Source organism: Grus americana, chromosome 1, assembly GCF_028858705.1.
Source record: "Grus americana isolate bGruAme1 chromosome 1, bGruAme1.mat, whole genome shotgun sequence".
NCBI classification, from domain to species: domain Eukaryota; kingdom Metazoa; phylum Chordata; class Aves; order Gruiformes; family Gruidae; genus Grus; species Grus americana.
Genome location: NC_072852.1, coordinates 38,085,353 through 38,112,666, shown reverse-complemented (window position 1 = coordinate 38,112,666; position 27,314 = coordinate 38,085,353). Strand labels below are relative to the sequence as shown.

The window sequence follows — 27,314 nt, the reverse complement described above, 5'->3', positions numbered from 1 at the left end:
TTTACTAGAGATTATTTTGTAGGCAGTTGAACCAACCTGATAACCAGTAAACAGAAATGTTTACTCATTAATAGTTATATAAATTGCAATGCTTTTTCATAGGAGTATCTCTTTCTTGAAGTAACTGTTGCCCACATACCATGATTACTTTCTTAACCTACTCTATGCTAATACAAGCTTCTCTACAGGTAAAAACACACATTTCATTAAAAAGACACTAAAGATAGGTAATCAATTCAAATACCCCCCTCCCCCCATCTAAGAATTAAAAAGGCAATTGCAAACAACTCATTGTTTTCAGTGGCTGCTTTTCATTCTATGGAAACCTGCATAAGGAGCTGAGCAACAAGTACAAAGAATTGAAAGGACTGAAAAAGAGCACAGAAAAATAAATTCTATGCATGTTAAGTATAATTTCACAGAATTGGTGACACTCGACCTCCAGCTTGCATGCTTGCAACATGACTTTGTTTTGTACTTGCCACCATAAACCCTGTGTTGATTAATCAAAAGAAAATCAAACCCACAACCCCTCGCCCAAGAAAATAAGGGACTTTTGCACTGAAGCAGCACCTCCAATTATTAGAGATAAGTACTTACTCTTTGTCTGAAGTCCGCATCAGCATTTGGGTTTAGCCCTAAAAGGGCTTGTTCATCCATCTCTATTGCTATACCCTTTCTTTCCTACTCCTAACTGGTTTGCCCACTTCTTCTAGAGGGGAAACTACGATCATCTGCAAATAGAGAAACTTTATTTGCTCAGCAGAACAACAAAAATTAAAAGCAGGACAGCAACAACCACAGAAGTTTGCCCACAAACCTCAAACACATAGTATGTACTCCACCAAAACATGAATGCACATACTTCTGACGCAGACATCAGAATTCTAAGTCCCTTCATCAACTTTAATAGTATTAAACTTCTTATTCAATAAGGAAAATTTGAAGTGTATTTCAGTTTACTTGAAAAGAGCTAATATCATAGTAATTAACAGAGAAACGGCATGATGTGTACTATTCAACTGAAAGGCTTGAACTTAAATTTTAAGCATGCAGAGAAGGTTTCAGCAAGATATGTCATAAGCATAAATCTGCTACTTAAATGATAGACTGCTGTATTTTTTTCCCACCACAAACTTCACAACTGCAAAAAAAAATCTCTACTTATCTCTAATATTGTTAAGGTGCTTCATAAACCCATTTATGAAGTATTTCCCCTAGGGGTATAAAGCCATTAGGAGGTCTTTCTTCTAAAGCAAGCACACACAGGAGAAGTGTCTTAGAAATTAACCACAAAATACATCATACTGAGTTGTTAACAATGTTTTCTGTTCCTACTAATGGGTGCTGATTTACTAGTAATGATTTTTATTTAGAAAATTCAGTGTAAAATTAACGAGCAAGCTAGACAAATGTTCTAAAGATGATGTGCCTCTACAGGCTGTTCTGCAATGCTCTTGTAAAACACAGTGGATTTAAAAAAAAATCTTCATCAAATACTAGAATGCTGTTAAACAGCAAGAGGGGACAAAAATCCATCTATCCTTCACAGCCACCCGCCCATAACATAATTAATTAGGCCTGAAAAAAAGCCATGTTCCGTAAGTATGTAGGAGGTAGGGGAAAGGAAGATAGATAAGAGGAAGAGATGAAATACAAAGGAGCTGTGGTTTGAAGCTGCCTACATGCCTATTGGTAGAACTTTTGATTTCTTAGTATTGTATATCTTGTACATACTCTACTGTTCACCCTCCCCCATAGGAAGAAAGGTGGCACAGTGACGACTGACAGCAAGCATGCCTGAAAAGGAGAGCCCAAAATTTAACAAGGTAAGACAGACATTTCTATAATACTCAATACAGAATATGCTATAATGAAATGCATCATGAAAAGCAATTTAATAAGTAAAATTGAATTCGTACCAAAAAAAAATGCAGGTTGCAGCAGTATAGAAACCAGAAAATCTGGAACAAAGCGATGACTCGTAGCAAAACAACCTTCACACACTGCCTTATGACACAGAGCAAACCCGCTCAGGGTCAAAACCTTTAGGGATTAAAGTTGCTCTGCTGAGTCTTCTCTCTCTGTGTCCTCAGTCACCAGCTTGTTTTCCCCATAATCAACATCCAAACCAGCCAGATTAAAATAAAGGTAAAATGCTGCAGGGAAAGTAATTTTTTTTTTTTTTTTTACAACATCTTTAAATTAGGGTCTGGTCCAGACTTATGCAAGTAAAACTATTTAATATACAGAAGCATAGTTTTGGCATATTGTCATGGTTTAACCTCAGCTGGCAACTAAACTCCACACAGCTGCTCGATCACTCCTCCCTGGTGGGATGGGGGAAGAGAATTGCAAAAATGAGAAAACTCATGGGTGGGGAGAAAGACAGTTTAATAGGTAAAGCAAAAGCCACACACGCAAGCAAAGCAAGGAATTCATTCACCAGTTGCCATTGGCAGCAGGTGTTCACTCATCTCCAGGAAAGCAGGGCTCCATCACGCATAACGGTGACTTGGGAAGACAAACGCCATCATGACGAACATCCCCCCCTTCCTCCTTCTTCCCCAGCTGTACATACTGAGCATGACATCATATGGTATGGGATATCCCTTTGGTCAGTTGGGGTCAGCTGTCCCAGCTGTGTCCCCTCCCAACTCCTTGTGCACCCCCAGCCTCCTCGCTGGTGGGGTGGGGTGAGAAGCAGAAAAGGCCTTGGCTCTGTGTCAGCACTGCTCAGCAGGAACTAAAACATCCTTGCGTTATTAACACTGTTTCCAGCACAAATCCAACACACAGCCCCATACCAGCTACTATGAAGAAAACTAACTCTACCCCAGCGAAAACCAGCACACATATTTTCCTGCTGATAGCACTACGTTATCTGCCCAAAAGGTAATCTTCTATACATGGGTGACAAGTTTTGCTATTAAAAATAACCTGCCTCAAACATGTATTCTCTTCTCTCATTTAACTAACAGCAATGCCAACCAGTTCTACTAATTTTGTATATGCTACATGAGCATATTTAAAATTTTCTCTTACTATACATGCTTTTTTAAGAGTTTCAGCTTGACTAGCCAACTCTAGAAGACTATTAATGACATAGACTATTTGAACAAGCCTTTTGAGAAAGCCAACAAAATTGCTTTTCATGCTATGCGGTTTTAGTTAAGCAGGTAGCTTTTCCACCACAAATCTATTTTACCAGTCAGTTACACTTCAAAAGCAAAATCCAACTGTAATTTTAATAGTACTTAGTTTGCAAAATCCATTACAAATATACTCAGCTGTAACATCAAGTATGTCATTAAGCCAAGTTTTATTTATAAAAATAATCAATAACATTAATAGTTCATATGCAGCTGTGTAGAAAGTATTGTCTTATGTACATAGAGATGCTTTTGTTGTTAAGCACTACATTGTGTTGGGTGGCAAACTGATCTTACTATAATTAGGAGAGTGCAGTTCCTTAACAGTGAAGTCATACAGGTATAGGTATCTGATCAGGATAGTTTATTCCCTTTCACATATTAAATACATATAAGTGCATTTGATAGCAGAGACTGTTTTCATGCAGGAAAGCAGGAAAAAAGTGTAGTCACGCTCAAGTGGGTAAGATTGCCCAGTTTAACAATATTAACATGGTCAAAGGTGTATGAATTGGGTCCACATATGCCCCAATAATGAAAGCATTCAGAGCATTTTAACTACAGATGCTAACCATGGGAACAATTAAAGAATACTTCATTTGCAGCACTCATTTTAAGTATTTACAAGATTGTGATAGCACACAGGGAGGCAGCGACGTGTTTAATTCCCTCAAGTTTTCTCTCTAATAAAGCAAAGACAGTAAAAGATCATCTTTCACACTCTCTTTCGATCTCAGTTTTGCTTGCTGCAAATCTTGAGCATATTTACAGACTCTTCGGCTCTAAAGCCTTTACACTGACCTTACGTGCTGTTAAAATCAACAGCTGTGTAATTATAGCTGCTTCGAGAAGTTTTCAACTGGACTAGAAAGTTTTTCTTTCTGGAAGTGACATATTAGGTCTTCATTTCAGGGATATTCTGAGTGGCCAGGAATTCCCTGTTGAGAAGTAAGGCTTTCTTCCCCCCCCCGCCCCCGACTTGGTCAAAGAGCCCTGCCTCCTCTCGCCTTAGAGCCAGCACCATTGCGTGGCTCAGCAGCTCAGCCGAGGAAGATGATCAGGCATTCACACCCCACCGCGTCCAGACCCAGGGCGAAGGTACCGGGGCTACAACTGAACCCCTTCAGCCCCTTCCCGGGCCCGCTGCGGAGTGACAAAGGACTCCTCCTGTGGCGTGCGGCCGCTGCGGGGCCCGGCGGCGGCTCTCCCACGGGAGGACGGCGGGGAACCACCGTACTGAAGCACGCCGAAAGCAGCGGAATATGGAGGTGCGGGGGAGGTCCCTCCCCTCACGTTGCAATCTAAGAGCTTACGGTTACTTCCTTCCCCCACCGGAGCCATAACGGAGGACGGCTACGGAGACAGCTCCCGCAGCACGCGAATGTAGCCGCACCGCAAGCTACAACGCACGTTAGAAGATAAAAATTCCGGTATTTTTCGCGGCCGCACGCACCCCCAGCCCCCACTGGCTCACGGAGGACCGGCCCGGTGGGGACCGGCCGACTGTGGCACCCCCCCACACCTCCCCCGGGGCCAGGCGGGCGGGGAGGCTGCGGCGTCTCCCCCCCTCCTTCCCCAGAGCCTCACAGCTGCGGAGGAGGCGGCGCCGGGCTGACTGGAACCGGCCGGGTGACTCGAGGGAGCCCGCCGCCGCCAGCTCAGCGGCGACGCCCGCCGGCGCCCACACCGCCCCCTCCCCGCTGCTGATGCACCGCGGCCCCCGCCAACGGCTGGGGGAGGCCCAGCTCCCCCTCCCCCGTCACCGCCGGGCTGAGTCACCCCGCGCCGCGCGTCTTGTCGGGTCGTGTCCCGTCCCCCTGGCCGTTACCTTCCCGGTCACTCCTCCATCGCGGCGGCGCTGCCGGCTCCCACCCCCACAGCTCCGCAGCCGCCACGAGCATAGGGAGCGGGCCGGGCCAGGCCGCGCCGCCTCGGCTGGCGGCGGGAGGAGGACGCCCAGGGGAGGCGCCGCGGCCCTCGCGCGTGCGGAACGGCCTCCGCGCCTCCGGGAAGGAAAGCTGCCCCCGCCCCTCAGCCCGCCCGCGGCGGGGCCGCCGCGCCGCAGAACTACGGCTCCCAGCGTGCCGTGCGGCGCCCTCGCCACCGGCCCTGCCTGCCGCACTCACCTCCCCTCTCCGACGAGGCGGCCAGCCGCAGAGCACGCCGGGACGTGCCACCTCCCCGTCCCGCGGCATCCTGGGAGCGGTAGTCCCGCCCCCTGCGGCGCGTGGGCGTGGCCTCCAGGGCCCCAGGACCGCGGTAAGCGTCTCGCCGGTGCTGTTTTACCAGCAGCCCGCGGCACTGTAAACTCGATTGCACCGATTTAGTAAACCGGGACCGGCCCGTTCCGCCCCCAAACTCCCTCCGGGATCTGGAAATCGTGCTTTGTCAGCACCAGCGAGGCGGGGGGTGGGGGGGGTGGGGCCGGCCGTGCCGCTGCACTCTCGGTGCTGCTGCTGCGAGCTCCGCAGTCACGGCCGGAGTGACCTATTCGGTGACTCGCACAAGGGCGGGCCCGAGCTCACATGCTGCAAAAGCATCAGCGCGGGCTTGTCTGCAAAAAGTAATCCCGCTGATGTCTGCAAGCGTGACATTGGTCTCTTCTGCAAATTGTTCTGCAACGAAGCGATGTATACGGGGAGTTTTGCGTGATTCGATGCGTGCACGTCTGTACAGAATCACAGAACAGTAGGGGTTGGAAGGGACCTCTGGAGATCATCTAGTCCAAACCCCCTGCTAAAGCAGGATCATCTACAGCAGGTTGCACAGGATCGTGTCCAGGCGGGTTTTTAATATCTCCAGAGAAGGAGACTCCACAACCTCTCTGGGCAGCCTGTCCCAGTGCTCGGTCACCCTCAAAGTGAAGATTTTCCCCATGTTCAGATGGAACTTCCTGTGTTCCAGTTTGTGCCCATTGCCCCCTGTCCTGTCACTGGGCACCACTGAGAAGTCTGGCCCCATCCTCTTGACACCCCCCCCTTTTAGATATTTATAAGCATTGATGAGATCCCCTCTCAGCCTTCTCTTCTCCAGGCTAAACAGACCCAGCGCTCTCAGCCTTTCCTCATATGAGAGATGCTCCAGTCCCCTAATCACCTTTGTAGCCCTCCGCTGGAGTCTCCAGTCTGTAAAATCAGATTTAAAGAAAAAAAAAATTAAATGCAAATAACTGCAACAAGATGCAGCTATTTACAAAATCGTTACAGCAGTGTCATTGTTTCAATATCTTTCAAGGCAATCACATCTCATGGCTATGGCAGTGCAGCTTTCAAAAGCATGCGGTGCTCAACACTTGGGAGACCATAACTCGTCATTACTGCAGAACCGTTTCTAGTTCATGGTGCACAGGAGCGCAAGTACTCGGGACCAGCCATGAAAAAGAGGATCGATCCCATCAAACCGAGTGTGTGTGTGTGGTCCACAGGGGCAACCCCACGGTAACCAGCAACCCTGGTCTCCCACGGGACCACGGGTCAAAAAGGTCCCCCCAGTAGCCCTCCAGGCCCCGCTACCGCCCCGAGGGGAGCACGGTGCCGGCTGCCTCCGCCTGGGGCCTCCCTGCCACGTCTCTGGCGGGGGATGGAGTCACTCACAACCGGGCCTCTTTCTACCAGGGACCAGGACCGTGCGGGCCCGCGGCCACGGTGACGAGGAGAGGGGCCCGCGGCACTGCTGGCTGCAGTGCGCAGGGGAGGACGAGCTCCCGCGGCCCTGCCGACCGACGAGCTGTCCCCGCCGAGCCCGGCCTAGGCCACGCGACCGCCGCCTGCCCGGAACCCAGCGCCGGCCGCCGCGAGCGGAGACTGACGGCTGTCTCCTCCAATCGCGCTCCCCTCGCAGCCAATCGGCGGAGAGGACGGCCGAGGGCGGGGCTGCCGGAGGGCGGGTGACGGGAGACGGCGGCGCACGCGGCCTTTCCTTTCCTTTTCTGCGGGCCGCGGAGGAGGCAGCGCCATGAAGGCGTCAGGCACCGTGAGTGAAGGCCGCGATGCGGGGGGCACGGCCGGGACTGGGACCTAGCCCGAGACGGCTGTAAGGAGGGCGGCGGTACGGGCTTGCGGAGCTCGAGAGCATCATCGTCGCGCCCAAGCGGCCCTGCCTGGCCCTTGAGGGAGGCGAGTGGCCAAATATGGCGGCGCCGCCGCTCCCGCAATACTCATTAGGAGGCGGGCGGCCCAGCTAGCTCGCGGGGCGATCCGCATGGGCCGGTGGTCTCTTCCCCTTCCCCTGGGTTGGCCTACTCTCGCCATGGCGTTCGTATGTGGAGCCGCGGTGCTTTCCATGGGGTCGGCCCGTGGCGGGACGGAGTCAGGCTGGCGCGGGGGTGGCTCTACGGCGGCTGGGCCGGCGGCGTGGAGGAACTCACACTGCGGGCGGCCTGTCTTTCGTCTCCTTCTAGCTACGGGAGTACAAGGTGGTCGGGCGATGCCTGCCCACGCCGAAATGCACGACCCCTCCTCTCTACCGCATGCGGATCTTCGCTCCGAACCATGTTGTCGCCAAGTCCCGGTTCTGGTACTTCGTTTCTCAGCTGAAGAAGATGAAGAAGTCTTCTGGAGAGATTGTGTACTGTGGCCAGGTGTGGGATTAAAAACCTAAAGAAGTGGGAGATTTGTAAGGATTTCCAGCTGGTATATGTGGCAGGAATTTATATTGAAGCGCTGTTATTGGGGGTGAGGTTGAAATTTATTTATCCTTCAGTTGCTGTGAAGCTGAGTGAGAAATTCGCTTTTTCAAAGTGGCAGTATATGTTCAGTAAACTAAAACTAACTTCCCAGCACTTCAGAGTTATGAACTATGACACTAGACAGTGCTGCTGTCTGGTTCTTATGCTTGCTTCATTGTGGAATATTACTTTGTAAGTGTCATCTGGACATTGATAATCCTTAGAAAGTAGATATGCTTACACTCCTCTACCTTGATGCTTAAAGGACATTCTTTAGAGCTGAAATTGAATTACAAAGACTTGAATATAGCTATGTTGGTGTGGGGAAAAGAGAGCAAATAGTTGGTTTTGGCAATAAGATTTACCATAGTGGTCTCATTAGAGCTCTAAAATACTTATTCTTAAACTTCTAAAATGCTGATGATGTACTGTGTCTAACTATTTTGTGCTCTTCTGTAATTCCAGGTGTATGAGAAGTCCCCTCTGCGGGTAAAAAATTTTGGCATTTGGTTGCGCTATGATTCTCGTAGCGGAACTCACAACATGTACAGGGAGTACAGGGATTTGACTACGGCTGGTGCTGTCACTCAGTGCTGTAAGTACGTGTAATTGAGGTATAAAATGGTAGGACTGGTATATAAGCACAGGATTAAATCTTAAGCTGGGCATAAAGAGTGCTGATTTGATCCATGATAACTGTAACACTAGAGAAATAAGGTGGGGAGGTTCCCAGAGAAGTCCATAGATGTTTATGGATGATGTATGTGGTATCATATTCGTTACCACTCTTTACACATTTTTTTTTAGCTGAAATATTCCCACTTGATCGTGGTGTGACTTTCTGCAATTCTAGTAATGAGTTTTCCTATACAGACTGAGAGTTTCATTCATATATAATATTTTTTGCATTATATTTATTGTTTTAAAATAATTGCGTATATCTTCCCAAGTCTTGTGGAGAGAATATTTTGGAGAGCAAGTAAAAAAAAAAAAAAGACGGCAAAAAAAACCAAAACCTGTTGCTCCTAGATCTCATTGCCTTGGTTCAGGGAGAATTAAAGGTTGTCCTGATTTCAGTGTGTTATATGAAGTACTTGAGGGATAGACAGCTTGTATAGCTGATGCTGTTGACATTTGAATCCAGAAGTGTTACAAACACTACAGAATGCACATAAAAACCCAAAGAATATTGTTCTTGATAATGATATTCTTGTCATGTGTGCAAATATTAAATGTATCTTGTCGCCTTTCAAAAGCTGAAGTGCTGTTGAAAGTGAAATTTAAGGTTCTACATTAACTTAGAGTAATTCCTGTTAATTAACATAGTAAAGGACTTCCTAAGAGACCTGAGAACTTTGTCATGATACGATGACTTTCATACCTTTATGTTCAAGAATACTTTTGACAGGTAAGTTTTTAATAGGTGTGTTAGATCTTCATGGGGAGCATTGTAAGCGCAATAGTATTCCAACGTGCGTATCTTGTGGAACTAGCTATGGACATCATGATTTGAAGGCAGTGTTTTTCACTGCCACAGAGAGAAATTTTCAGGGAGCCCATGTACAGATGGGTTCGTCCTGTTCCGGAAGCCTAATTATATGGGCTAAATATCAATTCATGTTTCTATTGCGTGTCAATTTTAAGAAAAGTAAAGAGAACCTCAGATCCTACCTTTTTAAAAGTTGTAGATGGTACTATAAACATTTCCCAAAAAGATGGTAGTAAGATTTTTTTTAACTGAAAATATCTTAAAATTTATTTAATGAGTTCTTTTGTTACAGACCGTGATATGGGAGCCCGTCATCGTGCCCGTGCTCACTCTATCCAGATCATGAAAGTTGAGGAGATTGCTGCTAGCAAGTGCCGTAGGCCAGCAGTCAAGCAGTTCCATGTAAGTGACATAGTGTTGCAGTTGCTGGAAGGGGGGAGCTCTCTTGTCCAGTGCAGGTTTGCTTTGCAGGCAAAAATAGGGAGGAAACTAAACTTCTGTGGGTGGGTTTACAATTATGTTACATCATGATCAAGATTTTTAATGCTAGAACTGTTTGAAAGAAAGCCAAGCTAAACCAAATACGTGTTACGTTGCAGAAAACGTGCCTTAACAGGCATTTCCTTCAGAAAGAATTGCAAAACTAAGGCATGTTAGCTCCTATGAAGTGTATCTAATCTGCGGATGTATTCCTACTCTATACATAAGTTCGCAGTTGAATATAGCTTAGCTATTTATTGCTAACTATTTTCTGTTGTTCATCTAATATCTCAGTTAACATAGAAACATTTTTCTTGCAGGATTCTAAAATCAAGTTCCCTCTGCCACACAGAGTTCTGCGTCGCCAGCACAAACCGCGTTTCACCACCAAGAGACCAAATACTTTCTTTTAAATACGAAAACGTGCTGTCAACTCTGTGTTGTAATAAAGGTCTTATTTGAATCTTTGACTCCCAGTTGTCTTTTGGAAATGGTGTCCTGGATACCTAGGAGTCTCCCTTCCTACTCTTTATTTTGTGTAAACTATTGGCAGCGTACTATTTACAGCTATGATTGCCTTGAAACTGAGGTGAATGTGTCAGGTGCTGACTCAAATTACCAAAATGATCCCATCAATAAACCAAACTTTTAATAACTAGCTTTCCAGGACAGAGTAAGTCTATTGTTGAGCAGCTATAAGATCCTACATTCATTTTGTCCCTTAGGCATGCTAAGTAAATACAGTTCAGGAAGAAGGCAGCTTTTTGTGCATGTCAGCCCTAAGAATAAAGACCTTGTCACCTCAGTTAAGCTACTACAAGTTTTAAGCATTTAAAACCAAACCTTTAGTTCTAACCTGAACCTTTTCAGGGTGCAGTTCTGGTTTAACTCATGTATGCTGTATGCATATAGAAATGCCTGCATCTAGAAATGAAAAGTGATAAAGAGCTTGATGGACTTATCTTTGATATCACTCTAATTGGCCTGATGAAAATTAATTTTTATATCCAAACCCCATCCTTAGGCTCCCCTATTTGCAATATAATGCCACAGTAAAAAAAAAAAGAAAAAAGCTGTTGCAGGCACTGTGAATTAAGGTTCATTAAAAAGGCTGCTTGACACCTACAGCCATTTTTTGCATCTGGTGCCTATTTTAAATTACAGTATGTTTTGAGTGTTGCTTGGACTAGGTAGGCAGCTAGTTCAATTAGCATAGGGGTCTTGCCCAGAGTTGCAGAACTGATGTGTTATGTCTGGATGTCAGCTTAAAACACGCAGGTGTGAGTAGGGAAACACTGTCCAGAGAGGAAACTGGGAATGGTTTAGTTGTGGGGTAGCTGGAGAGCTGCAACTCAACCAGGGGAGGACCTGCCTGTTTTCAAGTAAGAGCCTCGCTCAGCGTAAGGGGGCAGCTGTTCCGCAAGAGTCGGACCAGTGAGTACTGCCACAACAGCTTGCCTTCCACGGCCCCGTGGCTCAGCTTTGCACTCGTCACCTCCACGGTGAATCAGTTCAGGGAGCTCATCTGCCCCAAACATGAGCTGTAAAAAAGATTAACTTGAACAATTCACAATCTTTAAAATGGCTCAGCGACAGACTGCAGCTGTGCAGGGCTGGGGTCAGAATAAAGTTACCTGCAAGACCTTGCTATTTTGGGGCTTTTTAATGGAAAAAACAATTTAGTGTGAAAATGGGCTTCAGATTTAAGTTTCCTAAAAACCAAGGCAGCAAGGTGGAGGAGAGCTCGTTGCAGGAACCAGCGCAGCACTACACGTAAGTGGGGAATAAACGCACCTGTGAGTCTTTGCGTTTGCACTCTGGCTTTGGAGCCGCTACGGCTCAGGGCTTCCGGATTTTCTGGGCGAGGACGCCGCTAGAACACGCCAGAGCTTATGGCGCCGCTCGGCGGACCCCCGTGACGAGGCCGAACGGCTCCGCGCGCGGCACCCGCCCAGCCGTTAAACGACCAGCGCGAATCACGGCCCTTCACGTGACCCGGAGCCAGCTTCCCCGCGCCGCCGGCCCCTCCGCCTCCCTTGTCACGTGACAGGGGCTGCTTCTCTCACGCGGCCGCGGCGCCGGACCCGGAAGTCGTGGCTGTTGTGGAGGCGGCGGCGGCGCCGGGCGGGATGGGGGAGTCGATCCCGCTGGGCGCGCCGGTGCCGGTGGAGCAGGCCGTGCTGGAGACCTTCTTCTCCCACCTGGGCATCTTCTCCTACGACAAGGCCAAGGACAATGTGGAGAAGGAGCGGGAGGCCAACAAGAGCGCGGGGGCCAGCTGGCTGGCCCTGCTGGCCGGATTGGCGCACCTGGCCGCCGCCGAGAAGGCCTACCACAGCATGACCTTCCTGGGCCAGAAGCTAGGTACCGCCCGGCCGCCGCGCCCCGGGGGGAGGGATCCCTCGCCGCTCCCTCCGTCCCTCGGGCCCCCCCCCGTCCCTCACCCCTCTCCGGGCTGCCCCTTGCTCACGCCTGAGGTCGCTGCTGAGGGGCGCAGCCACCCGTACCTGCCCGCGGCCTGCCCTGCACTTAGCTCGGTGGGCGACGGCAGCGCGGTAGGAAACGGGCGGCCGCCCTAGCCCTGTGAAGTAATTTGTGAACGGGCTGTTGCACAGTGCTAGGTACCTGAGGACCCTGGCCTCGCTGAGGTGTGTGTCTGTGCGTCTGAAACACAAGGTCAGCAAGTGTCTGTGGGCCCAGTGGCGTTTGGGCTACCCCTAAATAATAAATGAGTGTGCAGGTGGCACGGTGGCCGTGCAAATAGCTGCATCTCTTTATTGGCTGGTGGGTTACCTACCTGTGGTTCCCGAGATTTAGCCAGAGGTGTTTTTGTGCCAGGATGCTCCGGGTGAGATTCTGGCAAAGGTGAGCTCAGTGGGGTGACCAAAGAGTTAAAGCTTTTTCACGTCATAGTTCCAGGGCCTAATATTGGAGCTGCATGTGCGTGAGTATGTGTGTAAGTGCTCGGAGCTGGAGATAGCCTTCTAAAAATTGTTATTCATATAAATGCTGCAGGATCTCAGTAAGTTTTGGCCACAATCTTGGCTGCTTTTCGCTCTCTCAGTATGTGAATAAAAAAAAATCCCCAACTGGCACAGGATGAGCTGTCATTATGTTGCCCTCTGGGCAAAGCTGCTTATTTTCTCTTTGAACTGCAGACTGGCATGGAAAATGGATCAAGGGATGTGAGTCTGATGTGTAATGCAGTAAAGCAGCAAGAAAATTCTGCTTTGGTGTTTAAATGGTGACTTGAAACTATTTTGTAAAAAGATCTTTACAGACAAAACTCTATCTATAAGGCTGACTTAGAAAGTGAATTTGGTGCTTGCAGGAAGGACACAACTGACAATGGAAGGGACAAAGTTTTGTTTGTTTGTATAGGTCATGAACAAGAGCAATAGATGATTCTTCATCCTGCCCATGACCTGTAGCCAACTCTTGGCTTAGGAAGGAGGCTGTTTCCCCATGATAACCGATTCTCTGTTTTTCTGCCTCAAATTGCAAAGATCGCTTTTGAATGCTATATGTGTAAAATGGATGTGAAAAAGACTATCCACCATTACAAACTTTATAAACAGTTTCAAAGTGAAACCTAAATTTGAAATCTCTTTAAAAGTTCTGCAGATTCAGTCTTTGTGATCCTTCCTCTGCTGCAGCTCTTATGTGCCGCTGCAGCTCAAGGCCATCTGTAAATAGAAGTTATGAAATAAGGGTAGTACCTTTGTATAGTCTTTTGGTAGTATCAAAGTTAAATATCTTTTACTTAGAGCCTCTACTTTTGTCTTTTTTTCTCTCTTTTTTTTTTTAATAGTGTTGAGCAGGTGGAGAGAAGCACTGATTTTTTTTTTCTTTTTTTAGTTTTCCCCTCCATTCAAGTTATGGATTAACCTGCATTGTGGTTTCACTGGGATAAACAGTGATTGTTTTCCCTTTGAATTGTGTTTTATATTAAGATTGTGTAGGGACTTGAAACATTTGGTTTGTACATATAAATGTTACATGGTTCCCATTTAAAGGTTGCTTTGCAAATATAAGTGCTGCTGAAGAGGTATTGTTAGGGGAATTCTCTTGAAAAGATCTAGAGTTATTAATAGCAGTGGAGACTATTAAAATTTCATGATGACTTGATTCTTCTGACTTCCACAGATAACAGTATTTTCAGGTCATATATCGTAGTAGCAAAGTTAACTGAACCCATTTCTGGAAGGTCACGCTGCAACTAAGGCAGATGTGGAGGAGTTGAAGTTTTGCAGCAGTTTTTGGCTGCTGAAATATGAATTAGGACAAGTGTAACTAATGAAATTACATAAAGTGCTTCTGAGAGTATACTATGTGTAATTCAGTCACTTGCAAAATAATATACTGAAATTTGTTTCTTGATTAAAAAAAATACCGTAATCAAACAACACTTAGGAACACTTAGGAAAAAAACAAGCATGGTTATGTACAATTTTCCAGTATTACTGTCTATCTTTGCTCTCCTTGGATTTTGGTAATACCTCCATATTTATCTGAACAGGTGGTCAGTCATTCTTCAGCCGAAAGGACTCCATCCGAACCATCTACACATCTCTGCATAATGAGCTGAAGAAGGTGGTGGCGACGGGTCGCAATGCACTAGGAGGAACAGCTCCTCACTTGGAAGAGCTGCTTTCTCACCTGTCTGAACAGCTCTGTTTTTTTGTTCAGGCTCGGATGGAAATTGCTGACTTCTATGAAAAAATGTACACGCTCAGCACCCAAAAGTTCATTAACTCTGAGGAACTGGTAAACATTTTGGAATCCATCTTAAAGAAATACAGCTCAAGGTCAGTGCTTATTTGCTGGCAGTAAGTATTGAGGCATATGATCTGTAATAAATGTTGTTGAGGTTCAAAGCAAGCCTAAAGACTTTGCTGTCCTTTGACTGCTGAGCAGCACAGCCCCTTGCATGAATTCATGCATGAAGTGAATGTTGACCAACAGCATCAGATTCATGAAGTCTCAAAATATGGCTCCTCTGAAGAAGAAAAATAGAAAAGGGAGAGTGTTCCTGCTTGTCATGTTCTAGGAGCCGTCTTCCCTGTTCCTTAATCAACACTCTGCATGTTCATATTCAGCAGAGGAAGAGTCATTTTCCTTATAAAAGATGTAAGATTTCTTGTGCTTTTTCATTGGGAATGGAGAGGAAACGACTTAATTCCATATGTACTTCAGTAAAACCGATATATAAATAAAACAGATACTTGTGTGATGATTTTATTTTTAGGCCAGAATATACATCTGCTTAATTCTAAAAGCTACACCATAGCTATCTGATCTATCTAGTAGGGTTTTAAGGTGCTCTGTTATCACTTCTCTTGAGAGGCCTTGGTGCCAGTAGAAGGAGCACCTCTAAGTCCCTGCCATTATGGTTTCTTGAAGTTAAGGGCTAATAATTCCTGTTACAAGAATCTCTGGATGTTTCTGAATGACTCTGGGATGGGTGTTTCACATCTAACATGTGTGAGCCTTGAAAGTGATGACAGCTTAAAAAAGAGAGAATTTTTGAATGCTTGTCACCAGACTCAAACTCTAGCCCTTTATTTTGAAGCAAAACAAGGTAGCCATTGTAGGAAGTTAACTTTCAAATGTAGTTGAATTTTTAAAAAAATCTTTGTTAGTGAAATAGTGTCTAAGACAACATTTATAGAGAAAATTTGAAGTGTTGTTTTTTTCAGTTTTGATTTTTAAAATGTACACCTAGGAAAAAAATCAAAATAATTCAGTGCTGCTTTCTGACATTCCAAAACAAAGCACTGCAGCTAACTCCCTTATTTTTTTGGGGAATGACTTAGGCAAACTACTACATGATTTTTGCTATTTAAAAATCAAACCTAGTCTATATGATCTTACTAGTGATTTTTTTTTTTGCAATTCTTGGTTTGTGAATCCTTACAATATCAGGACTGTTAGTCCAATAAAAAAATAAAACTTGCATATTTTTTCCTTGATGTGATAAACATTAAAGAGTAAAGGGAGGTAAGTTTGTTTTTTTTTTTTTTTGAGAAGTTGATTTATGTTGTATGCTAATCATTGCCATCTGTTCTGAGCATGTGCTGAGTCAACAGCACTGTTAAAAAATCTGATAACCAAAATTGATACTTTGGCGAAGTGACTGGAGACTGTTACATATGAAATGTTTTACTGTGCTATTTAAATACATGTCAGTGACGTGTCTGTACTTCTAAGGCGTTATAACCTCTTTTAAAAAAAAAAAAAAAGGCACTGCCTCGATGGGAAAAATACTGATGATCTTGCTTTGAGTTAATGAGCAATCTCTAAGATGGAGACATTCTAAGATGCTGTTAGAGCTCATTCAGTAGCTGCTGTGTGGTCCTCCCCAGTCATGTACAGAATATTTCTGAAAAAAATGGGGATAACGTTGTCTTCCTTTAGGCCCTCCTTTAGTTTCTTCATATCTTAAATCAGTTTCTGGAGTCCGTTATGCTGGCTAGAAGGCATTTCTGTTTTACAGTCTGTTGACCCTCTTAAGTGAAAGGTCAATTAAACTCGTCCTTACCCAGTCTCAGCCCTCTGTCAGTACATTCCTCGCTTGGCGTTGAGGATATGTGCCATTACTTCAGCCAGCTGTGCTAAGGCCAGGCAGGGCATCTGTTCTGTAGAAAGGTTCTGGCCTTGGTTTCTTTCCTTTACATCTAAAAATAGTTGTTCAGATAATGTAGAGCAAATAACTGCTTGCTGGTAAAGAAATGGCAGAATTAACTGACTGTCAACAATCAAGTCATATTGTCTGTATCTGAAAAATCATTAACTCTTGAACAGTTGAAAGCTATTTTGTTACTACTTGTTGCTGACTTGTACACAACCAATATTAGACATTTTTCTCTGTTTTTCTATAGAATACAGCTGGAGAAGTAACTTTTCCTAAATTTTTTTAATTGTTGGCTTGAGCGGGATCTTAACTGAAATAATTAAAAGGGCATCAGAAGCGGGATCCTTTAAAAGCTTAGTATAAAATGAATAAGTAACTAGTAAACTTATTTTGATGTAATTATTTTTGTGTTAAATGTTTTTCATCTAGTCAGCATTTTGTAAATGCATGCCTGCATGTGTCATCTATGAAAGGAAATAAAAAGTTGTAGAAAAATGCGGCTTCTTCATAGCCTGCAAAACAAAACTCTAGCATCTGTCTGCTTTTGAGAATGATTAGGGGAAAGAAAATCAATTTTCTAATGTGTTTTTAAGTTCTTAACACTCTGGCTTATTGAAATATTGTAAAAACCTGTTTTACATGATACTGAGCTCAGTCAGATGCTTCTGTGTTATGAAACTTAATTACATATACTGAGTACATAACCTGTTAGTTTACTCTGCAACCATATCAAGCTTCTCAGCTGTGGCTGAGGTGTATATTTTTGAATTAAAACAGTTTTGCAAATCCTGCTGTGCAGTGAAACGTGAAAATAGCTATGAGCCATGAAACAAAGTAGAAGTGGGAAGCTATACATCATAATCTCAATCCACGAGACTTGGAAGTGCTGCATTAGTATGAATTTTTTAATTGCTTTTAAGATTGAAGAATAGCCTTCTTGGTCTGACTGCAAGTGTGTTGAAACCACTGTGTCTCACTTGATGGGACTATCTGGAACAAATAATGTCGCATAATGCTTTTTTCCCCCTTCAAATACCTGGCAACAAAACTGTTTTTCTGCTGAATAATGAAACTATTGGGACTATATAATATTGGCTGTTAGCAGAATATTATTTTTAATTGACTCTTGTTTAAAGAAATGTAAATAGCTCTGGCCTTCTCAGCCCACCAAAGTAGCCAGTGATCACTGTAGCTCTGCTATAGCAGGTGGATATGATGGTTGCTGACATGTGCTGTGTACAGAAGGTGGCTGGTCACCCAACCTAGCCTGTTTGCAGAACATGGTGCATCATTTCATTTTCTTCAGATAAATTTGGACTTGCATCTTAATAGCAAATCCTTTCAAGACACGTTGTGGCTGTCAAAAAAGGAAAAAAAGACGCTTAAAAATAGTCATAAAATTGTCAGACAATTTTCACAAGCCTAAGAATGTTTTGGTGAGGGCTTGATGGAAAGTCAAAGAAAAAATAGTGAAGGAAGAGGGGATGAAAAGCTTAAAATTCTCATTCTCTCTTCTGGTACACAACAAAATCAAATGTTTTGGTTTTGAACCAAGTATTTCCAAAATGAATTACATGTATTGTGTCCTGGAAGCTGAAGGGAATAATGGAGTTGTTTTCACTTTGTCTAAAGATGAGCTATTAAAGGTTAGAAGAATACAGTATAAACTTCTTTGTTTTAAAGCAATAACAAGACCCAGGATGTTTTTCTGAAGTGAGGGGATAAATCTGTCTTTACTGAAATGGAAACCTTGTCAAGTCTTGTCTTTGAACTATTGGTTGTTCTTTCCTGGAGACTTTTCTAAGAGCCCTAAATGCCTATTAGGGAACACATTTACTAAAAACGCCATTTCTGTCTTTGAAGACTCATTCTTTCTAAATTTAAGTATTTAGCTTCTGTAACTGAAATAGTTTTGCACAGTTTGAATCAAGTATGTATTTATCGATGATGATATAAATTTACAAATAATTTGAGTATCAAGGGAGGTAGGCTGGATCTGTCTTTTTTTCCTGATGTTTAGAAAAAAATAGAAGAGAAAGCTATAGATTGGATCTATAAAATTCCATTTCATCAAGATTTGTTCTAATAGTAGGATCACTTTCGTGAATAAGATGTGCCATGGCACTTCTACCTGGTAGATGAGATGTGTTTTGTTTTGGGTTGTTTTTTTAACATCTGTTAAATTGAGAGCTGATCTTGACCTGAATTTTTAATAAGAGAAATTGGTTGTTACAGCGTCTTTATGATATGATGAAATCCTGCCAAATGTTTTTTCCCCTTCATTGCTTTTAGTGCACAGAGGTTTGAAGTTTGAGACCTGGTTCATTGGTAAATATAGTTAATCATGGTTCTATCGACTAATTTTCCATCACAATTTTATTGTGAATTTAAAAAAAAAAGTTTAGTTTGGCTTCCTCATAGCTTTGCTATACAAACAGCAAATTTATAATGTAATTCCTTTGATTTAACTTAATGTCTTACTGCTATTCCAGAACTGTGAAGACATATTTTACCACTAGAAGGGATTTTAAATTGGAGCAAACCCACCTGCATTTAAAGAGAAATGGTGTTATAGTAGTTCATGGATCAAGATAAACAGTGATTGTTCTTGAAGTGATCAAATAGAACTCCCTTGCTTTGATAGAGAAATGCCTGACAGGTATTTTTGTCAAATGCAAAGTACTGTATGTTCATTAAAATATTTGCCCTAATTATGTTAAAAAACCCTGTTTTTTGAATTAACAAGATTAGGTTTTGGTTTATGCTTTATTCTGCTTTGATGTTTGGTCTTCTGTCTGTGAACTGACAAATACTGTCTGATTATTTCACTGTCGTGTACAGCAGTTCTCATGTCTTGACTAACGTTATATTTTCTAGATTTCATCATCCAATCCTCAGTCCTCTTGAAAGCAGTTTCCAGCTGGAAGTAGATGTGCTTGCACATCTCTTAAAAGCTCAGGCTCAGATCTCAGAGTGGAAGTTCCTTCCATCCCTCGTCAACTTGCACAGTGCTCACACAAAACTACAGACTTGGGGCCAAATTTTTGAGAAACAGCGAGAGACCAAGAAGCATTTGTTTGGAGGGCAGTCTCAGAAGGCTGTACAACCTCCGCACCTCTTCCTCTGGCTGATGAAGCTCAAAAACATTCTCCTTGCCAAGTTCAGCTTCTACTTTCACGAGGCCCTTAGTCGACAAACAACAGCATCTGAAATGAAAACTTTGACTGCTAAAACAAATCCTGATTACTTTGGGAAAATTTCTAGCTTCATCCGGAAGTATGATGCCGTCAATGTTTCCTTAATTTTTGACAATCGTGGATCAGAGAGTTTTCAGGGACATGGTTATCATCATCCCCATTCTTACAGGGAAGCCCCCAAAGGAGTCGATCAGTACCCTGCAGTGGTGTCTCTGCCCAGCGACAGGCCTGTTATGCACTGGCCCAATGTCATCATGATTATGACTGATAGAACCTCTGACCTCAACAGTTTGGAGAAGGTTGTTCACTTCTACGATGACAAAGTCCAAAGCACATACTTTCTGACTCGCCCTGAACCTCACTTTACCATTGTAGTTATTTTTGAGTCCAAGAAGTCAGAAAGGGACTATCATTTTATTTCTTTTCTCAATGAAATTTCACATTCCCTTAAGAACTCCAAAGCTTTTGCGAGCTTGAAGCCTGGATCCAAAGGGTAAAATACAAACTACTTACGAGTTGTTAAGGCAGTATGCCAGCCTTGGGGGAGCTGTAGCTTTCAAGGATTATGTAAATTCATGATTCTCAGAGTCTAATTAAAAAGGAACCATTATTTTTAATGTTATAAGTTCCTTCTTTTTAAGCTAACAAACACTTGAAGAAAAGTATTTTTGGGCAGTACTCAGTGGGGCAACTTAATTGTGGGGTGCTAAATGGCCACAGTAGGATTTTTTTTTTGGTGTGGTTTTCAATTTTCAGTATGATTTTATTTTTTCAGTCCACAACTTTGTTGCCTTTATCAGAAAGGAATATATGCACTTTATCTTAGTCTGATCATTGACAGTCTTCTACAGAGTTTATTGAAAATGTGATGAGGATGGAAGATACTATCTTTTCAGAAAACTGCGTTGCCTGACAGGAATGATTTCTGGGAACTAAACACTGATACAAGGGAATATTTTAAAAAAGTGAACCTGCAAGGACACATTTTAAAAATATGAGAATCACAAAGGGCACTATTGTTAATTATAACTTAGTTTTCAAATGGTTTAAGATGATAATTGAGGTCTCTGACACTCTCTGTTAAGCACCAGTCTCTATTCTGAACACGCTGTGTCATAAAGCTTTTTCATTGCTCCAGATCGCAGGCTGGGGCAAGAAAAGCTGCAGCATGGACTGGAAGGCCAGTATTCACTGGGGTGTTGTGACCTTGTGTGTCCAGTACCAGTCTTGGCTCAGATTAACTGAAGGAGACAAGCTGAGGTTGAGCAGGTATTCTAAAAGGAACAGTTCCATGGAGAAAGCAGCAAAGCTCTTTTCAAATTGTGCTTTAGTCTGGCTGACTTTAAAAAAAAAAAAAAAAAAAAAAAGGCAATGGGAAATGCCCTTTGTAAATGAGTTATTTTCTAATTTAGTGATAGGGTCAACCTGAATTTGTTTCCAGATTTTTATAAGTATATAGTTTTTTCTTTCTGTTCAGTTTTAAGTAATTTCACAATTAAGCCAAATCACTTTTTTAATTTGGATTTAAATATATAGCCTATGCAGTATGTTTACCTTATTCTAAAATGTCTCTTTCACCACTTCTAGGCTGCAGGTTTGGAAAAAAGTATGTTTTCTAGTTACCCTGGAAGTGCTTTATTTTGGAAGTCAGTATTTCCAAATACAATAAAAGGGTCAATTTGGCTGTACCTGTAGCCTTATATTGCATGATTGTTCTGACTCTTAGCTATGCAGTTGTGCAAGCACTTTCATGAGAATTCAGGAGGACTGATATGGGTCTCCTGTATGATGTATGTAAGTGTGGTAAAGTTAGGTCTTTAGTTGACAGTGCTTAAAGTATAACACCATCAGGTTTGTTTTAAAAGGGAGTTTAAGTAAAAATGTTAGTTTCTGTTAAGACTAAAATATAAAAGATACCATCACAGATATGGCTTTTACTGATTCCCTTTATCTCTCACAAAAGATTATGGTAACTTGTCTTGCCTCTTGCTGCAAGTACTGATTTCTTTACAATCACACAAGCATGTTCTGTTCTCAAAGTGTAAATCTGACTTTCCACTTTGTGCCAAATAGAGCCTTCCACGCTTTGCTGTAATTATATGTTTCTTGTGAATATCTGTGCTACTGCCTTTCACCTGAAGTCTTAGGCTGACTGCAGTATTACTTTCAAAAGTTTAGAGTCTGCTTTTTGCCACTGGAAAAATAACAGGAGTTGCAAATGTACTAGCAACTGGAGGGCACCTGGTTGTAACAGTGTCACACTTTGCAGTGTGAATTGCCCTTCTAACAGGACAAAGTGGCAAAGACAGTATTGAGAGTTTGTGTGCTTCCCTCTGTGGGACAGTGACCATGTAATAACATTGTACTATTGACTTCCGCAGCCCGAGAACAGAAAAGTGGCTGTCACCAGAACTGATTCCCAGTCTTCAGCAGCGTAATAAAGTGTTGTACAAATTCTGTCTGCCTCTACAGTATTTCCCTGTTATACTAGCTATCTGTGGGAAGGGGGAGAGGAGACTGGGGGAAGAAACTGCATGTGGGACGGACACCTTCCAGCTCATTTCTGAGTTGCAGGGAACGTGTCGCAAGAGGTGCCCTTTGGAGCAGACCAGCAGCTTTAGCCAGTTGCTGAAATGGCTGGAGGCTGTTCCTAGTCGTTTATATGGGGAGAGGAAAAGGAGGTGACTGTTCGGCAGACCTGGTGGTTCATTTCATGTTCCTGCCACTGTTTGGCGAGTGGTGTTTCTGGGAACAGGGAAGGATGTTAGGTGATGTTTCTGTGCAGGAGGAGGTGAGACTTGCTTTGCCTCTTAGCAGTGCTGGGGTGGTTTGCTGCAGTTTTCTTCAGAGGATCTTGGGGAAGCAGCCAGAGGAGCTATCTGACTCGTGGGTAGGAATTTCTGAATATTTAGGTTGGTTAAGAACCAAAGGGAGCTGTTGCCATTACTCTCGTGGTGTGAGAAGGGAGGGAACAGGAGAGGTACACAGAGAAATGGTGGGAGAGAATTGGGTGCTGGAGAGAGAAGCTTTTGTGGAGCTGTCTCAGGGTTTCAGACCCCTGTCCCTGAGGTGCTCCTTGTAAGATCTCAGCCTTAAATTAGTGCAAGGTGGGGAGCAGAAAATCCAGGCCATAGGAAGTGGCTGGGATGGAAACTGCTGCGGTGAAGCTGAGGAGAGGTTATACCAGAATTGAATCAAATAGTTTGGCAGAGTTGAGGTGTGCTGTGACCAAAAACTAAGTGTGTCTGGGGTGTGAGTACGTGTGCTGAATGAATATCTGTAGATTTGTTAGTCCCGTGCAGACTTACGTCACAGTTTCTTATTTGATGCTTTGAGGAGTTTATGTTTTAAATGACAAATGAGGTAACATGGAGACTGAGTTATCTATGATGTAAAATTGACTAGGTTAGAAATGAAAACCTGCATAATTAAGAGAGGGAACTTATCTGTGGAGTAAGTAAAGGTGACCAGAAACTCAGTAACTGAAAACAAACATAATTAATTACTAACTTCAGTACTGGAAAGATGGATCAGTCTCTTTACTATAAGAATGGGAGTGCAAATGCACTTTTGCCAAGCTGGGTGATATCCCGTCTGCCAGCTTTTCCTCTCCACCAATTTAGCTAAGCAAGATTTGAATCTACTAGGTGTACTTTAAAAGACTTGTATAAACGACTGCTTTAAATGCAAGATGTAAAGATGTTTATGATAACGTCATGAAAGCCAATGCTTCCAGACATATTTGAAAGTTTTAAAACAGGTACTGAGGTTTTATATTCTTGGTACCCACTCAGATTGCTTTGAATAGCAATGTGGAAGCTTGTCTTGTAGCAAATTTCATATACCTCATCACTTACTTGAGTCTATGAGGATTTGGGCAGAATATTTAATTTAGTATCCTTTGCCTGGAATGTGAATTTGACTGCAAATGTATTCTCAGATCTTGTACATATTTTATATTTATGACTTGTAAGCTGTTTTCTTTTATATGTGATGTTCAGGTTTTTTTCTTGAATAAAACATCTTTTCTTCCCCCTTCCCCCCCCCCTTGCATGAAGACAATGCAAGGAATGGAAATTATTAATATATTTTGTATTGTGCTGCAAAGGACTGCAATATATGCACAGTACACATAATATTCAGGTTTTAATGATTGTAAAGTAACATAAATTCCTGGTATCTATTTGAATACTAAGACTCAGTGTTTATCTAATTCACTTTAAAAAAAGTCTGTGCTGTAAGTGGAAATAATTTTATGGCTCTTCATATACAGCCTTTTGAGACACTTGTGATCACTTTAGTGGTTCTTTGATATAAGTTATCTAAGGCTTCCCTGTGTACGTGTCTATGATGCCTGCTGCCACAGGTCATAGAATCACAGAATGGTTTGGGTTGGAAGAGACCTCAAAGACCATCTAGTTCCAACCCCCCTGCCATGGGCAGGGACACCCTCCACTAGATCAGGGTACCCAAAGCCCCATCCAACCTGGCCTTGAACACTTCCAGGGATGGGGCTTCCACAACTTCTCTGGGCAACCTGTTCCAGTGCCTCGCCACTCTAACAGTAAAGAATTTCTTCCTAATATCTAATCTGAATCTACCCTCCTTTAGTTTAAACCCATTACCCCTTGTCCTGTCACTACACTCCCTGATAAACAGTCCCTCTCCATCTTTCCTGTAGGCCCCTTCAGGTACTAGAAGGCTGCTATAAGGTCTCCCCGGAGCCTTCTATTCTCCAGGCTGAACAACCCCAACTCTCTCAGCTTGTCCTCACAGGAGAGGTGCTCCAGCCCTCTGATCGTCTTTGTGACCCTCCTCTGGACTCACTCCAACAGCAGCAGGTCAGGCTGCTGCCTTTTCCCGCACTGGGTCCCAATCTTCTCATAGCCAAGCTTTGCTTAAGAAAATCAGCAGTGTGCTACATACTTCATTCCTCAAGCCCCATTTTTTTGTCCCAGTATCTACAAGCCCTCATCTTGCTGTAAGAAGCATCGCGCAGCGTGGCTGGCCCTGGGCTTGTGATTAGCTATATGATTGCTTTCAGAAGTGCTGGCACTAACCTAACTAGCTTGACTAAAACTTTGGTGTTTCTGCCCTGTATTCTCCAGAAGTCCTGTTTTCAGACTCCCAGAGGTGTGAGCCAGCCCTGCCTGGGTGGACACTTATTTGCTCGGGCTCTGCCTGAGCCTCAAGAGTAGTAAGTCAGTGTCCTGCCCACTGGGGACAACTGTTGTGCTGCTTGGTGGGGATGGCCTTCACGCTGTGATTGTGTCAAGGCAGGAGCCATTTATGGGAAAAGCAAGAGAGGCCTCTGGAAACAGGAATGGTAACAAAGGACAGCAATAGCGTAATGCTTCACAGAGCAGACCCATGAAATGAAGAAGTCAAAAGCAAGATGGAATTGGTCTTTGATTTCCTTTTCCTGTTAGTGATGTAAAGATAAAATCTCCTTCAGAGGATAAACGTAACAGACTCTTTTGCCATGAAATTGTTTAAGTACTCGATCATTTTTCTCCAGGAAGTGCCTCTTTTCCTCTGCATGCGTGTTTTCAACACATTGCCTGACTTATTTTTGTAATTGCTATGGAGCTTTTCTGGGAGAGTTCACCTGTTTGAGTTCAGTGCTCTCCTAACTTACAACCTGGTGTTGTGGCTACTGGGTTTGTGATAGAATAACAGAGCTCTCCACCTTGCAGCTGGGACCTGGCCATGCCCTAGCTGTACGTGGCAGTGGTAGGAATAGCAAAGTGGATGCGAAGAGGAGGAAAGTCACTGCAAGATGGGCTGGGGCAGGTGGTAGCTCTGGGAACGGCAGGCAGGGAGAAAACAAGCGCGAAAGGACTGCAATGCAGACAGACGGTAAGCAGAAGGGTTTTGCTGGCCCCTCTGCGTTGCTGGCCTAATTTTGGAGGAATCTATATAAATTTTATATCCTGCCAAAGCTGTGCTAGACCCCACCTGTAGCTGCAGCTGCTGGTTTTATGTGACTACTTTAAAACAACTACACTGTTTCCAGGATGACAGTGTTCAGTCTTCAGGTACCAACAATCTTGGCAAAGCAGCTGGTTTTGGACAGATGATTAAGACAGGCTTTGCTGTATCCCATTATTAACATCATAGCAGTATATCCCAGTTATGAGCTAACATCTGAAGCTTCAGAGCAGTGCAATGTCATGCTTTATTTGTGCAGCTCACTGCTGATCAGATAAAATATTTAGTAGCGTTAAATTTTTGGCTCTGTGGTGTATGCATCATTTGCTACAAAAATACTGAGAGGTTTTTTAGTGCTTGCAAGTCGAATTCCTCAGGTTAGAGCCATGAAGAACCAGCATCGCCATGATCCCGTACAGGGATGCACAACCTTGAATCAAGACCTTTAAGTTTGCTATGGGGAATATGATATGGTCCTCATTCATAGTGGTCAGAGGCAAAATGAGGGCCAGTGGGAGATGCTAAGGGATACTGGGGGTGCCTGCATCAAACTGAATTCCCAGTCTTGCATTTTGTCTTGGAGTTACTCCTCTCTGGCAACATGGGTAGAACAAACATTGCCTCCCACAGTATGGAGCAGCCTGATGGTGTCTTAGGCATTTACTTAGTAAAATGTCATACCCAGGTTCAATGTCATCTTTGACCAGGGGAGTCCAAGACAACATCTCCCTCCTCTGTGTGTTTATGCAGATGTTCAGCAGAGCCCGCAGGCATTTCCCTGCTCTCTCAGGTGAGGACCAGGCTTCCTCTCCCTGGGCCTGTGACTTCCAAGTTTTGCTGGAGGGTGCCACAGCCTCAGCTGCATGGTAGGGGTTTGCATTAAACATCAGGACACGTATAGGGTCATTCTCTTGACAAATGGGGGGTGAGAGATTAAACTGCCTGAAGGGGAGAAACTCACCTATTTTCTGGGTGATTGCAGTCGTCACTGGGCTACTGTGCGAACAGCAGGCAGTAGCAAAAGGACCATCACCTTCAGCAGGATCAGGGGTGGCTGCTGCAGCCTGGGATGACGTGTCCTCCCAGTGCACCTGCTGGGCCTGGTTCGTCAGGGACTGGCGGTGATGCTTCTCCAAGGACCACTTGGGACTGTGTGAGACTCTGCGTATCACCTGGAAGTAAAACCTCAGGAACATACAATGCTTAATGGGTGAAAACTTGGGTTATGAGACCATGCCTTCCATCTGAGGAATGGCTTAGACATGCTCGATTTTGCCTCCAGCAGTACAGCCAGCCCATTCGACAGATGTCCCTCCCCCTAAGTAAATTCGGTGTCCCCACTCTGAGAGATGCCTGCACTTGTCAGAGGGACGGGTGAGGGGTTGGGAGCACTAACAGCTTTAGCCTTCTGCTTTTAGTCTGATGCTGCAAATCTGTCCAAACAATTTAAAAAAGTTGGCCGATTATGTCCCATTCTAGGTGTGGAAACCTTTTTGTAGAGCTCGCCTCCGAGTAAAGTGTCTGGAGCTCTGCTGAAAGCAAGATGTGTAAGCTGAGTAAAAGCTATCTTCCCCTTCTCTACATGCATCCCTGTCCAGAGAGGGCAAGAGCAAATTACTTTCAACTGTCATTGGGTAATAGATTTTGGGGAAAAGCCTGTTCCTCATTTATTGTTACAGAAGCGGGGAATTAGTGCGATGAATCAAGTCCCCACCCCGACCTCCTAAGCAATTAATCTGCACTGTTTTGCCTGCAAATTCAATAC

General features: G+C 44.0%; 3 protein-coding genes and 1 non-coding gene across 6 annotated transcripts in view; 3 read left to right on the top strand and 1 right to left on the bottom strand.

Moving 5' to 3' along the window:
• The window catches only part of XPOT (exportin for tRNA), a 30,431-nt gene extending 24,916 nt beyond the window's left edge, over positions 1–5,515 (bottom strand). The window contains exons 1-2 of one of the 2 annotated variants that reach the window (XM_054813322.1): positions 5,279–5,515; positions 601–734 (exon numbers count right to left, since the gene is read on the bottom strand). In XM_054813322.1, coding sequence (XP_054669297.1) covers positions 601–660 — 60 coding nt within the window. In that variant the 5' untranslated portion in view covers positions 661–734; positions 5,279–5,515. Of the gene's footprint in view, positions 1–600; positions 735–4,980 lie in introns of both variants that reach the window. The other variant, XM_054813321.1, reaches the window with a different exon arrangement.
• Positions 4,502–10,250, top strand: RPL18A (ribosomal protein L18a). 2 transcript variants are annotated; one of them, XM_054813337.1, is made up of 6 exons: positions 4,502–4,582; positions 6,767–7,124; positions 7,552–7,731; positions 8,284–8,413; positions 9,600–9,709; positions 10,108–10,250. In XM_054813337.1, exons 2-6 carry the CDS (start codon positions 7,107–7,109, stop codon positions 10,198–10,200), a joined length of 531 nt encoding a protein of 176 aa, XP_054669312.1. In that variant the 5' UTR covers positions 4,502–4,582; positions 6,767–7,106; the 3' UTR covers positions 10,201–10,250. The 2 variants fall into 2 exon arrangements, with proteins under 2 accessions (XP_054669312.1, XP_054669313.1); XM_054813338.1 differs by lacking the exon at positions 4,502–4,582 and adding an exon at positions 5,385–5,411 and having other exon boundaries at positions 6,387–7,124.
• LOC129201977 (small nucleolar RNA SNORA68) lies at positions 8,983–9,114 on the top strand. Its single transcript, XR_008575554.1, has one exon. It is a non-coding gene; the product is annotated as a small nucleolar RNA SNORA68 (small nucleolar RNA).
• A 1,599-nt stretch (positions 10,251–11,849) lies between the features above and the next one.
• KICS2 (KICSTOR subunit 2) lies at positions 11,850–23,656 on the top strand. The gene is made up of 3 exons (XM_054813333.1): positions 11,850–12,151; positions 14,307–14,595; positions 19,299–23,656. Exons 1-3 carry the CDS (start codon positions 11,917–11,919, stop codon positions 20,113–20,115), a joined length of 1,341 nt encoding a protein of 446 aa, XP_054669308.1. The 5' UTR covers positions 11,850–11,916; the 3' UTR covers positions 20,116–23,656.
• Positions 23,657–27,314: the final 3,658 nt, after the last annotated feature.

Excerpts from the sequence above, each read along its gene's own strand:
- RPL18A (XM_054813337.1), top strand. Across the intron at positions 7,732-8,283 it reads AGATTGTGTACTGTGGCCAG|GTGTATGAGAAGTCCCCTCT; the intron begins GTGTGGGATTAA and ends CTGTAATTCCAG. Across the intron at positions 8,414-9,599 it reads TGGTGCTGTCACTCAGTGCT|ACCGTGATATGGGAGCCCGT; the intron begins GTAAGTACGTGT and ends CTTTTGTTACAG.
- KICS2 (XM_054813333.1), top strand. The coding sequence starts at position 11,917 with ATGGGGGAGTCGATCCCGCTGGGCGCGCCGGTGCCGGTGGAGCAGGCC. Across the intron at positions 12,152-14,306 it reads CTTCCTGGGCCAGAAGCTAG|GTGGTCAGTCATTCTTCAGC; the intron begins GTACCGCCCGGC and ends TTATCTGAACAG. Across the intron at positions 14,596-19,298 it reads TTAAAGAAATACAGCTCAAG|ATTTCATCATCCAATCCTCA; the intron begins GTCAGTGCTTAT and ends TATATTTTCTAG.